Source organism: Xiphophorus hellerii, chromosome 11 (assembly GCF_003331165.1).
Source record: "Xiphophorus hellerii strain 12219 chromosome 11, Xiphophorus_hellerii-4.1, whole genome shotgun sequence".
Classification (NCBI taxonomy): Eukaryota; Metazoa; Chordata; class Actinopteri; order Cyprinodontiformes; family Poeciliidae; genus Xiphophorus; species Xiphophorus hellerii.
Genome location: NC_045682.1, coordinates 8,486,601 through 8,500,608, shown reverse-complemented (window position 1 = coordinate 8,500,608; position 14,008 = coordinate 8,486,601). Strand labels below are relative to the sequence as shown.

General features: G+C 39.7%; 1 protein-coding gene across 3 annotated transcripts in view; it reads left to right on the top strand.

Moving 5' to 3' along the window:
* Nucleotides 1-11,228, top strand: part of LOC116728593 (pbx/knotted 1 homeobox 2) — a 94,806-nt gene extending 83,578 nt beyond the window's left edge. For all 3 annotated transcript variants that reach the window (XM_032576817.1, XM_032576820.1, XM_032576819.1), the window contains 5 exons: nt 1,258-1,355; nt 5,514-5,633; nt 5,928-6,004; nt 7,602-7,780; nt 9,350-11,228. In XM_032576817.1, the coding sequence (XP_032432708.1) occupies nt 1,258-1,355; nt 5,514-5,633; nt 5,928-6,004; nt 7,602-7,780; nt 9,350-9,621 (746 nt within the window). In that variant the 3' untranslated portion in view covers nt 9,622-11,228. The remainder of the gene's footprint in view (nt 1-1,257; nt 1,356-5,513; nt 5,634-5,927; nt 6,005-7,601; nt 7,781-9,349) is intronic.
* Nucleotides 11,229-14,008: the final 2,780 nt, after the last annotated feature.

Here is a 14,008-nt window from a genome sequence, read left to right as displayed (position 1 = left end):
ACAAACAAACAAAAAAATCTCATTTTAAGAACCTTTTGCTATCCAGTTATTAATCAGTTAATCCAAAAATAATTACCAGACCAGTGTTGATGTTAAGTCAGGTGGAAGAGCTTTTCACATTTTGATTTTAGAAGGATTTCTTTCTTGTTTTTTATTTATTTATTGCTGCAGATGAATCCTTTGCTACAAATGATTAAGGGTTCACCAAAGGAATGCTGTTATATGCTGTAATATAATAATAATAATAATAATAATAATAATAATAATAATAATAATAATAATAATAGAGTTGTTGGTGTCTTTCCAGCTTTTATTGTTCAAAAAAAGGCTTCAGTGCTTAAATGAAAAATCTGCAGAACTTTTTACCTGATCAATCATCATAGTAATTGATGGAATAATTAATTACTAAAATAATCACCAGCTGCAGCCCTATTATCACAACAAAGAATGTTCACTTTGCTTTTTTTCTCTCTGCAAAGGAAAGTCCTGCTAAAAGGTGATGCATGTTTGACCTCCGCAGCATGGACTCTAATAGATTTTTCAGGAAGTGGTCCCTCCCTCTAGCTGGAAGAGCATTGTCGATGTGTCAGAAGAGTAAAATGTATCCAAAGCGATGCTTCATTGCCACATGTGCGCGAAGCCGTGCTGAACGATCTGAAGATGACGTCTTTGGAATAAATTAAGTTTGACACACAAACGGCTGCCGTAGCCGCGCATACAAATCGATACGATCAAGTACATACCGTCTTCTAATGAGAAGCAATCAGTGGAACTGGCGTGCCTTTTATTGCAGCCATAACTTTTATGTCTGTGTATGCTTGAGCGAGAGCTTGGCTTGCTACTTGGCTCTTATAATGTCAGGCTTGTACAGTGAAATGTTAATCTTGCCCTCTGGAAATCCCTTTTAGCCCAAAATAAATCAATGTGTTCGCCTTTGATCACTGCACACTGTAGAGCTCAAACAGACTGTGATAAGAGTCTCTTGATCAAGGCTAATTAAGCCAGGAGCAAAAATTAAAAAAAAGACACTCCACCTCCTTCTTCTTGTTTTGTCAGGGTTAAAGGACATTATACCACCTTGGATTTAATCACTTGCTTTCTTTATTTGCTGTGTTTTGTTTTTTTTGTTGTTGTTTTTTTTTTCTTTTTATTGCGAGACCGACAAGCAGTTAATAAGCCTCCGGTGGCTGTGCGTGATGGGGCTTCCAGTAGCTGTTGAGGCCACTTGATACTCACGGTGGCAAATTATCCCCTCAGGTGGAACCTTGTACCAGCCGGTTGCCATGGTGACATCGCAAGGGCAAGTGTTAACGCAGGCACTACCTCCAGGAACCATCCAGATTCAGAACTCGCAGGTAACGCCATGTACACTGGCGGCGCTTCGTCAAACCTCCCACTGTTTTACAGTTTGACTTTTCAACGCGTCTCTTTATGTTTCACTGAACGCCCCCCCCGCCTCCCTCTCTCCTCACCCTTTCGCTTTGTTCCTTTTCATTGTCTCTACCTGAACGTGCCCCCTGCTGCCAAACAAATGGAAATTGTTTGTTCTTCCTGATGTTTATCAGGCAGGATCATAAAAGACATTATGATGCTGTCAGGACTCATGGCTGAAAAGTCTAAGTGTGGACACTGTGGAGGCTATAGAGGTTGCAAGGGTAACACTTTAGTAGCTACTGTAGATGTGCAGAAGAGTTTATTACAGAACATGTGGGGCCGACATGTCCTTACATATACAACCTTTAGCATCACAGACTACATAATAAATGGAATGAATTTATAAAGCACCTTTCCGGTGATACCGGCCCCTCAAAGTGTGTTACACTAGAGCCACATCCACTCATTTGGACTCACATACGTGCGCACATTTATACACCGATGTGCAGTTTGGTTGGTGCTCCGTGCCTTACTTACCCAGGGGCAACGCCAACACAAGGCAGGAGGAAGCTGGAGTCAAACCTTCAACTTTCCAGCTGCACGTCGACTACTTCCGACAAGATTAGTGGATTTATTTAAACATGAAACGACATGAGTAATTCTTTTTTCAAATAATTCTATTTTTAAATTTTACCAACTTTAAAAAGCTTGGGTTTTTTTCACCAGACTTGGGCTCCTGGGTGAATCTTTCCTGAGTGTGTTCAGAGGTTGTGGGTCTCAGTCAGCATGCCCAATTAAACTTTTTCACATGATGTCTTCTTGCTTTTGGGGGGAAAAGAGGGGCTTTCATGTGACAGCACAACACAAAGTAGTTCATACATGAGAAGTGGGTGGAAAATAATTAGTGGAGGTAAATTCAGGTTCTGTAATTAGTGGCAATTGATTGCATTTTAATGGAAAAACATACATTGTGTCGGGGATACAGCAAACATTTGGAAAAATAGGTTTTGGTCATATTATCCCTTTCTTGGGTGAGATTCAAAGCGGTAAGAAAAACATTGGACGTCACCGTGGAGCTACCATGCAGTCACTGAAACATGGGTGGCAGCATCATGCTGTGGTGAAGCTTTTTCTCAGGATGGATGGGGAAGCTGGGTCAAACTGACGAAAAGATGGGTAATTCTACAAAGCATTGACTCAGGGAGGCTACAGAGGCCTACTACACTTTTCTGAGTTTTATTTATTGATTTACATTCTGATTCTCAAATAGAAGCTATTTTGTTGTTCTGTGACCTAAAATCCCAGCAGAATCCATAAAATGTGGAAAACATCAAGAGGTAGGCAAGGAACAGTATTCCGAGGCGTTTCTGAAACAAGTTTAATTGTATATTCACTTCCTAAAATGCTTGTGTGTTCACAAAAGAGAGCTCTGATTATAGAACTAGCAACGTCAAACGCATCACAGAGTTACCTATATCGGCGTATAAAAACCTGGAGCAGCGGTGTTGTATCTGCCGCAGTGCTGACTTAGATTTTCACACAGGTAATTCTGTGCTTGACAGTTATAGAGGAGCCCACTGGGTAACATCAACCCTGCCAAAGCAGAGTGCTACATTTGTGCTGGGAATTGAACACCGCCCCATAGCTACTTTGCAGACAAGCCCCGGGTAATCACACTCTCGAGCTCAGTGCCGCCAATTAACTCAGCCTCCCTTTGCCCTGGAACGCATACATACCCTGGGCTAGGGAGGTTATCCAAGTGAAGCCCATCCGCAACTGTAATGAGTCTTGTTTTGTGTCGCGACTATAAATGCGACGTGAAGTTGTAGTCATTAGTAATAAGCGAAGTTCCCATAATATGCACTGTACTGCCAGAGCACATAAATGATTGTTTAAGTTTGGACTTTACGCACTTCCTAAGGCGGATATCAGTCCAATTCAGTTTTTATTTATCGTGGATTTTATCCTGGTTGCTAATAAATGTTAAGTATTCATAATGCCTAGAATTTACAATATTAGGAAGCATGCTGGGTTTTTATTACTAATTCAGTGCAGTTCAGTGTAGTTTATCAACATGGCGTAAAACTCCAACAGCCTTAAGGTTCAACACGGCATTTTATAAACAGGGAGAATCCAGTTTGATCCAAATCCAGTTCAGATCAGCTCATATGTGACCCAGTTACATACCCTGCAATTTGATCATAATGAAAATAAATCGGTTGATCCCATGAAGCTTTTAGTCCAAAGTTGTCCTCAGTCGTCCTGACCACCAAATTGTGCTGAGGCATTTTTAGGAGGAAAAAGCTTGAATCAGGCCTGTTGTGGCGTAAATCTGATGGAAAACAGACAGGTTAATAAAGTTTCAGGCAGCAACAGCTCCAGGAACTCTGTGTGGAATACAGGCATATTTCAGCCCATAATGGAACGGGCATTCCTTCTGGGGAGATAAAAAAAAAAAAGAACCAAATAACAAATAAACAAACACATGTGGCAGGGTAATAGCGGCACAAATTCCAAACAACGCAGAAATTGAGAATGGAAGAAAAAAATAGCAGAGGGCAAGTATTAAGGAGTCTGAAAATTGAAAGATCAACCTCCAATTCTACCTTAGTAAACAAATAAGCCGTAGAATCTGGCTGAATCTGGTAAGAGTGTCATGTGCTATGGTCAAATGAGTTCTGCACCGAGGTGGGCTGAGAGGTCATGCAGAGAGGAAGAAGCAACATAAAAAAAAAACTAGATTACAGTTTTCAGATGCACTAAAAGACAAGGACATCACTTTTTGTAGACATGTCCTGTGGTTTTATGACACTAAAGTTTAAGGTAATGACCATTGTTACATTGGGAGGAAGAGGGTGAAAGCTTGTCCAACCTGAGAACACCATCCCAACCGTGAAGTACGGGAGATGTATGGATGCTTACCTGCAGGAGGAACTGATGTACTTCACAAAATAAATGGCATAATGAGGACAGAATGGTATATAGAAATAACTCTGGTAACCCTTGTTATGTCAAACTTTGTTTTATTTCAATCAAGCAATCAATTTTAGCTATAAAGCACCTGTCATGTCGGAGGCAGCTCGCTGGAAACACATAACAAAGGGTATTTTTGAACTAGGTTTGAACCATCCAGGGTCACAGTCTGCAGGTGCAAATACCTGAGTTGTGAAGTAAACTGAAACTGGTGGGATACTCCAACTCTTTTGTTCCCATGTTTGGGAGCAAAAGATGGGAGCAAAACAGCAGCCACTGTTTGAAGTGGCTGCTGTAGAATCAGAAGAGAGGGCTGGTGGATATTAAAAGCGATGTACCTTCATCTTTTCTTCACTTCCCTGGACCAGCCAGGGGAGTCATTGTTATATTCTTTGCTTAATTTCTTAATAAAATAATAATCAAAATGCATTTTGATTCGTTCTTGTTTGACTCAGCGTTTCACCTTAGGTAAGACGTATTTATTTCCTTAACACCCTAATCAAAGTAAATGAGAAAAACTTCATGTTAAAGTCAGAAACTGAGCAGAAGGTTATGGTTTTTTTTTTTTTAAAACACTGGATGTAAACATGCGGTTTCAACTGTAAATCTTGGTATCAACACTTAAGACATTTAAATGCATGAAGTGATTTTGCTTCATCCACAATAAGCTCAGTCTCACAGAAACACACACCATCCATATTTACGCTATATTTACGTCTTTGCCAGCAAAGGCCGTTTCTTTGTCTTGCATTCACACTCCAGATAAAACCTTCTGAATAATCATTTCTCTCCAACAGGCTTTAGTCAACAACTGAGTAAAGCAAGCATTCTGCTTCCCTACCAGTAGTAAACTAAATCAGCACCGTGCTGTGAAATTCAAACTTGGGGCCTGACCCTGGGCTCTCTTAACTCTTAATGTAAGACACCAAGCAGACTACAGACTCGTTGGCTTCTCTGCATTTTTATATTTTAAGTATCATTACTCAAATTCAGTTACCATGGTGACACTTTAGAAGGTGTTTCTGCCCTTGCTGCTGAAAAAAGGAAAGGTAATTGGTAGTCTCCCTTTGTTTCCGTGGCAACAATAACTAAGCCTAACCTTTTTTTTTTTTTTTTGCCTTTTTTCCCCCTTCATGCTCCCTCCTCCCTTCTTGCCTTTTGCAAAGGTAAATGTGGACTTGTCATCTCTTTTGGACAGTGAAGACAAGAAGTCAAAGAACAAGAGAGGGGTCCTGCCCAAACACGCCACCAACATCATGCGTTCCTGGCTCTTCCAGCATCTCATGGTGAGCTTTAACATCAGCATCCATCAGCTTTTTTTTTTTAATTTTTTTTAAAGGAACTGTTTTGAAGTGGCTGCTGTAGAATCAGAAGAGATGAGGATCGTGTAAAGTCCTTGGAACTGCCTCGTTGCAGAAATGTGCTGTACAAAGAAACTTGACAGTGAATAGTCAAGCATGAAACATGGACGGGGCAGTAGAATTATTTGTTTTAACAGAAGTCGACCTTCATTAAGAAGTAAAACACTAGCACGAATCTGGACAAAAACTGAGATTGTGCATCCTCCCTCCTTTTTCCAGCATCCATACCCAACAGAAGATGAGAAGAGGCAGATTGCTGCACAAACAAGTCTCACCCTCTTGCAAGTGAACAACTGGTAAGCTGCTGCAACCCTATCAGCTCCTAATTAAATCTGCATTGAAGGGTGAAAGTCTTCATACAGAGAGGCAGCACTGGGCACACGGGCAACTCCTGAAAGTATAGACTCTTGAGCTACAGATTATTTTTGCTATAGCTTTGCTGCCATCTGCTGGCCATATATGTTATGTGCACCAGGAATTAAATACTTCCCTAAATGTCAAATATCTGCAGAATACCTTGTAGATATTAGCTATTGGTAATTTTACCACATAAGAAATAATTCTGGAAAATTTAGGATCTAAAAGTATTGCTCCTTTTTTCCCTTTCTTTTTATGTTGCTATTTCCTCATTCTTCCCTGTAGCATGTTGTCAATAGACTCACCTGTTTTAAAGCAGATAATCACCACCATAGTATATAAACCACTGGGTTTTTATTCACTGTTTACCAGTTCCTGCTGCTGTCCTTCTTGTTCTTCCAGTTTTTGGGGTGCTCCTTTTATTGTTTTTGGGTGTATTTTACCACTAAACATATCTCTGCAAAACACAAACAAAAATAAAACATAGATAACTAAAGGGCACAATAAAACACCTTGTAAATACAGGGTGTGTTGGTCATGGGATACAATATGACAACTTGTTTAATAAGAAAAACTCAGGTCCCCCTCTTTAAGAATTATTAAAGAATTTAACATTTGTTAGCTTTTATTTAGATTCTAATTATAAGCAGCAGCTGCGAGGAACCATGCAACAACTGGAGTTTGCGAGGTTTACTGCTTTGGAGCATCCAGGTCAATATTAACACAATGCGACGGGGCAGATACGTCAGCAGTAACCATAGAGAAGGAATTTTTGTTATGTTTGATCTTTCTGAGAAGGTTTGCTGTGAATTCATTGTCCTGTAAGGTTGGAGCATACAGGGATCTGACCATTACTCTCACAAGATTCTCAGTGGCCTTTCATGGACAGACTCCTAGTACCAGTGGTTCTCTGACATCCTCAACATTTGACATAGGATGCTTTTCAGTGTGTATACAATGTTTTATATTAGACACACATGGAGTGTTTGTTGCTGGAAAGCCCAGTTTAAAACACATTTTTCTCCAATGACATACAGTAGATAGATATTGTTGGAGGCAAAGCCCCGACATGGGCTATACCACTGGCAGACAGCTGTAGTGGTTGGTATGACCACATTCTACCAATGGCCAAAGAGAGTAGGTCTGAAGGACGGCAGCACATGTCCATGCCTTGAGCACCAGAACAATAGATTCCCATATCTACCCACCATGTGCAGGCTCAAGAAATGACTCAGCATCTCTCACCAGGGTGTAAGATGCTAGCATGAAAAATATCATGGTGAGCCAATGCAGTAGTTGTAAAGAGAACTATTCTGCAAACCTCAACGTTCTCAAAAATTCAAGTCATAAAGAAGACTTGTGTCCAGCAAAATCTCAGAGACTGATTGCAGTCGATGTCTTTAGATTATAGTCACCAGAAGGGGTTCATGTGCTTGAATGATTGAATAGTTTTTACGATAGTTTTTTGTTTGCTGATCATTACAATCCACGTTGTTAGGTTTTCCGTCATCCTTTTGCCATTTTTCGGTTCTTAAGGTTCATCAATGCCCGGCGCCGTATTCTTCAGCCCATGTTGGATGCCAGTAATCCAGACCCAGCTCCTAAAGCGAAGAAAATGAAGTCCCAGCACCGCCCCACACAGCGCTTTTGGCCAGACTCTATCGTGGCTGGAGTACTACAGACGCACAGATCTCAGACAGTGAACAACTCAGAAAGTAGGCCAGCAGTCACACAAAAATCAACATCTTATCCACAAATCACAGCCAGATATGTTTGCATGGACACACATTTTGTTTCATGTCTTTAACATTATTTTTCATGCTGTTGTGATAAAAATTTGAAATTGTCAAATCCTGACTGAGGCTGCGTCTTCCTCAGAGGTTTTCGTGCCGTTTACTTCAGTGGTTCTTGGTAAACACCTGGTAAGCAGGTTGCTCAAAGAGTTTGTTTTGTTTGACACAGTGCAGTGTGAAAGCAAGACACACAGCTGAAGATGTAACAAATGTTTCATCATCAAGATGACTGGGGTCTGACTGTCTGGTAGACAAACCAAGCCTTCCAGACTATCACGAGGTCGCTGTTGATCGCAGTTTCTCCATTTGCAAGATGACATTGATTTCAGCTAAACTCATTAAAAGCTCTGCAGAACAAACAAACAAAAAACGTAAACAAGTGCAACACAAATGGAGTGCAACACACTCCATTTGTGTCCACAATTTTGTCATGGGTAAATGTGAACTTAAATTGTGTGTAGATTCTAGCCACTAGATGGCGGTGTTGGCTGGTTTTTGCGACCTGAGTGAGAGTTTATTTCAAGGACAAAGCTTGTCATCTTTTAAAAAAAAAATAAAATAAAATTTAAAAAGAGAGAGAACTTTTCCCTCAGGAATCAGATGAGCGTGTTTTTAAAACTAGCTGGAAGTCTCCGGAGAGCAACTCGACAAAGACAAAGGAACTGTCCCCAGAGTGCAATATGGATTTAAGCTGCCTGTAATTTATTCCCTGTTATCTCGGCACCTGAGGTGACGCAGGTAGAGACTGAACAATGCAGGGAAGGAAGCAAACTAACTCCCCATTAGCTCCATTCCTGACCTGATCTAGTCTTGCACCTCATTAGAGTGTCTTCTTCATGTGTTTTTCGTGTTTGGACAATTAGCTGTGGGCTGGTTTTAGATTCTCACATCATGATGACCCGGATTTAAAAATACAACAGTTCTGTGGTATTTACTCAAACAAACAAACAAACAAAAAATAGGTATTCATTTATTTATTTTTTTTTAATTTGCTAAAAATATTTCTGTTGCTACTACTTAAAAAATAACATTGATTACTTCAGCTGTGATAATCTTATGTACAATAAAATAGAATAACCATAATGATAATGCTCATTATCACTGTTAATATTTCTTTTAGCTGTTCTCACAATGGCTTACATGTTTTTATGCTATTAACATTTTAGAATGGTATTATTATTATCATTAATATATAGTTACAGCATTAGTTATTTTTATAAAATTATACCGTTATAATTAAAATTATTATTAAAATGATCATTCTTTTTATACTTCCTATACTCTTTTATCTTAATCCTTATTGCTCTACGCTCTTGTAGCCCAAAAAAGGAAAACTTTTTTCGGCCCAGCATGTTTTTGGACATCTCATTACAATAAATTGCAGGAAACTGCAGGAACAGCATAATAAAATATGTAAGCGTTTTTCTTTTTACAGTAACTGTGTGGCTAGCTGTTCCGTGCCCAGACTAACTCCGCTGCCCTGTGCCACAGACCCGCTCAGCATGGACGGCCTCCAGTCGCTGTCCTCAGACTCCGCCACCCTGGCCATGCAGCAGGCCATGCTGGGGGCCGACGACTCCATGGACGGCACGGAGGACGACGAGGACGACGAGGAGGAGGAGGAAGAGGAAGGCATGGACGAAGAAGAAGAAGAAGAGGAGGAGGAAGAAGGAGAGGAGGAACATGACAGAGGAAGGCAACTGTCCGGCAGGGGAGGGGGACGAAGAGAGCTCAGCATGGATGCAGGAGACGAGCTGGAGTAGTCGAACAGGAAGAGGGAGAGGGCAGCGTGAACTTTGACCCCCAGCTGTCAGCTTAATGTGAGCCCCTTTCACACCACGACGGCCTGGCTCTAATGCCAAACAACTCCTGCTTCTTTAAGGCCACATTGCATCTTCACCGCAGGCAAAACGTCCTGTTTGTAGACAACAAAGTTTAGCTCACTGACAAATTTGTGTTGTTGCATCTTCATCATTGTACGTCATCATTCAGCGAGCCGCTGGGATGTTTGGTTGGTAGCACATTTTTGGACTTGGGTTAGTTGTGGAAAAGAAACAATCCCTGTTTAATGCATTCTGGGACATTTTGAAAAAAAAAAAAAAAAAAGAGAGAGAGAAAGCTGCACAGAACAACGAGGAGTGTGAGGAGTTTCCATGCATCAAAAATCTTAAAATCTGCACAGGAAGAATTTTTGATGATTTGTGGGGACAGATATTAAACTGAATGTAATATTTTGGCACCTGAAGTTCCTAAAAAAAAAAAGAAAAAAAAGAGGTCTGTAGAATGTTTTTTTTTCTCTTAATCTTGTTTTTACCGACAGGAAGTTTAGCAGCAAAATGTGTCACCTTATTTTCTGAAACAGGGGCGGGGTGGAGGAGGAAAAGGTCGACAGGAAGGAGGGAGGCTTTGCGTTTTGCGTTCCAAAACACCCGCAGAAGTGAGCTCGAAGGGAGCTCCCACCGCTGGGACACGGCTCGCGCCTTTAAAAATGACTCCGAGGTTCTCAGGTCGAACAGAGTCTCTTCCTCACAGGCATGACCCCTGAATCGACGCTGCAGCAAATCCGCATTTTCAGCATGACGTTTTAAAACTCGCTCGGTTTATAGTTTCTTCTTCTGTGAGCCAAAAAAACAAAAACGAAAAACACACACACCGGGGGGGGAGGAAAAAAGACAAATAGTTGTTGTACACCAGTGTATACCGACTGCTCATACAGTATGTAAATTGGATTTTTCCCTCTGTTTGCATCCTGATGTTGGGAGGTTTGCATATTTATTCACTTCTATTTGTGTGTCTGCCTGCGAGTGTGCCCTCACAGAGTAACTTGAGCAAAGGTGACAGTTTCTGACTCAAAAGAAGTGGCCGCCATGTACATATGTACTCGAATCCAGAAATAACGGCCTGTGTATTTTTTATTACCTTGCTGGAATCATCGCGTCACCACAGACTTGTTGTAACAGCAGAAATCCCACAGTGACAGCTGGAAACTTCAGAGCTAAGAGACATTTTTAGCAAAAAAAAAAAAAAAAAACAAAAAAAAAAAACAAACAACCAAAACAGAGAAGGCGTTTTGAGAAAACTGGGAATCACATGAAATTCTTTTGTCCAGAACACAAACGTGATCAGTCATTTCTAATGTGAAAATGTTTAACACAGAAAAAAACCACACGGAAAAACTCATGCTGTATTGAATGTTCTGATAGTTCATTGTGAAGTACTTTGCTCATTAATATTCTTTTCTTGATCGCCTTTTTTAATGGATCTTCCAGAGCAACTAGGGGAATATTTCTATTTCATTTGTACACTTTGTTGTCAAAATCTATTGTGTTTCAATAGATCAGTTTTAATAATTAAAACATGTAAATCTGACGTGCTCATTTGCATTTCCTGATGCTTTCTATTTGCGGAAGAAATGCACACAAGTGTCGAACACAGCAACGGCACGAGACGTCGACGCTTGGATTGGTTGAAAAGAGCTTCTTTACATTACAGCGAGAAGAAAAACAAAGGGCACAAACTCGGACATTCTATCAAAAAACTTTAGATGGCATGTTAAATTTAAAACAGTGTGACAAGACACAACTGAAAAGCCTGGCTTGTTTGGCAGGGTTGCACAATGAAAGCCTGTTCACCCTCCAGAAAACGTTATGTAGGTTTTGTTTATAATGTTGGATCTGAACGACATAGAGAAAACCAAATAAAGTTCATAAACAATATCACCTTGTACAACATTACACCTTGGTGGTGGAAGCCTGATGATCTGGACTGACATGCAGCCAGCAGTTGAATGACAATACATGGTCTGTTTGTTTTTTTAGCCCTTGCCGTATCAATTGCTACGTTTCCTGGCGTCCACATCATAAAAATGGTTCCTACCTCCAGCGGTCACTGAGCAAGAGGTGAGATACTGCCTGGGTAAGACGCGAGTCCATCGTAGGGTCTAACCTTGAATGATAGATTTCTTGCATCATGTCAACTGTGCCAAAGGTGTCGGGTTTTAAGAGTTAAAATAATAAAAAATTTAAAAAACAGCAGCCCAGGATTTCACTGGAACAAGTGGAAAATGTTGACTTTTCTTGAATAAGTAATTTTTCTGTTCTTACGTTAATTTTACAGACCTGGTATAAAGAAAAGAACCAAAAAAAAAAACATAATTAAAAAAAAACAACATAATACATAAAGAAAAGTATTAAAAAAAACAACAACATAATTTTGGGTGTTTACTTGCTTTTTCCTATGTCTGAATTTCCCACAGTGCATTGCCTTACCTCTCTTACTTACCTCAGCTCTTTGTCACATGCTTTATATAGCTTCCCACCTACTGGCTCTTCCTCAAACCTGTAATCTAACACACAGGAACACACCCACTCATCCAGTCAGCTGGCGCCGCTTTGAAAATGCAGCTTTTCTGAAATTTAGCTTCTGCATTCTTTGCTCATGCTTAACATCACACATGCATTCTACTACCGTACTTAAAACCAAAAAGTATTTTTGGTAGTCGCCAGAGTTTCCCTTTATTAATACAAACAGTTTACCTCGAGAGTAATTAGTAGGCAATCAATGAGAATTTTAAAGTCAGCTTTTGTAACATAAAAGCAGCATTTTTAAACTGGTCACAGTGTTTATGTTACTGATGCATCTGAAGTGTATTTTGGTAAAAATCCCCTTGAAGAAAAGCATGAATGAATTTATTTTTGGTTTAATTGTGTTGACTTTGGGATGCCGGGCTTTGATAGAGTTCCTTAGTAGTCAGTAGATAAAAAGAATGAGTATAAATATATGATATATGTTGTGCCACAACAGGAGTCTAGGTTTGGCTATGATTAACTATAAATAATTGCTTGGGACAATTATTAGTAAAACTAATAATTTAGACCAAAATTATCAGGTCGGAACACCAGAAAAACAATCCGAATAGTTCAGTCTCACTTATTCTCTTTAAATACCGCTCTGATAAAGCTTATGTTTTAAAATGATATATGAAGACATAAGTCCAGCGCTGGTGTTCTTTGAACAGCGAGACACTGCGCATGTTCAGAATAAACACAGATACTTCTCTCCAATACAGAATACCACAAACGAAAGAATTCAAATGCTCAGTCAAGTAAACTACTGATTAAAAAGTAAATAGTCATTTTGACCACTCAAAGCGCTTTACACTAGAGTCACATTCACAATCACAAACGCGCTCACATTTATACACCGATACGAAGATCGGTAGGCAATTTAGGATTAAGTGCCTTGCCCAGAGGCACATCGACGTGGCAGGAGGAAGCTGGAATCGAACCTACAACCTTCCGATTGCTCTACCACTACTACTGCTCTACCATACAGCCATAGTCGCCCGTTTTTAAATGTAAAAACAGAGTAACTAGAAATAGAGCCAATGACCAATAAAAGACACAATAATGCACAGTTCAGTGTGAACCTGTCTGCTTAAAGAACAAGTGTTGCATTGCAGAGATATTTTTGACCAAATTAGCCCTAAAGGAATTACAACTAGTTTAGACCAGTTGACCAAATATTATTTCACAATTCAAAAGACAGAACTTTCTTTTGAGGAAGTAAAGCTTTATTAGTATTTGACTGAATTAGGAAGCAAATAATAACGACCCTAAACAATATAAATTATTTATTGTTTGTTGCTGTTTCAGGATGCAGGAACTTTAGCATCTAGACCTGTAGCTTAATATTCATTTCTTTATCTTTGTATACAGTATTATGTATATACACATAACCTGCATCTTAACTTGAGTCGAGCAAATCTCAATCTCGTTGTAATCTGTTGATGACAATGACAAATAAATCTTATCTTATCTTAAGTAGGGAAACTCCTGTAAAACAAAGTAAACATAATTTGCGCAGTTAAAAGTTACTCTATCTGCAAATTAAACATTATTACACGATGGGCTCCATGGCTTGTTTCTGCCAAAGAATAGACAGACTATCCAAAGGTGAAACTGGAATGAAGTTTGAACAGTTGAGCCATTGGTAGCCTTAACTGGGTTTGTGTTAGTCACAAAACCAGATTCACATTCTCTCTGAACCGCAATTTACAGATACTAATCATCCTGATATGCATTTTGTTACTGTGGGAAGAAGCTGGACTGCCAGGGAGAATGTGTGTGATATACACTGCCTATACAAATT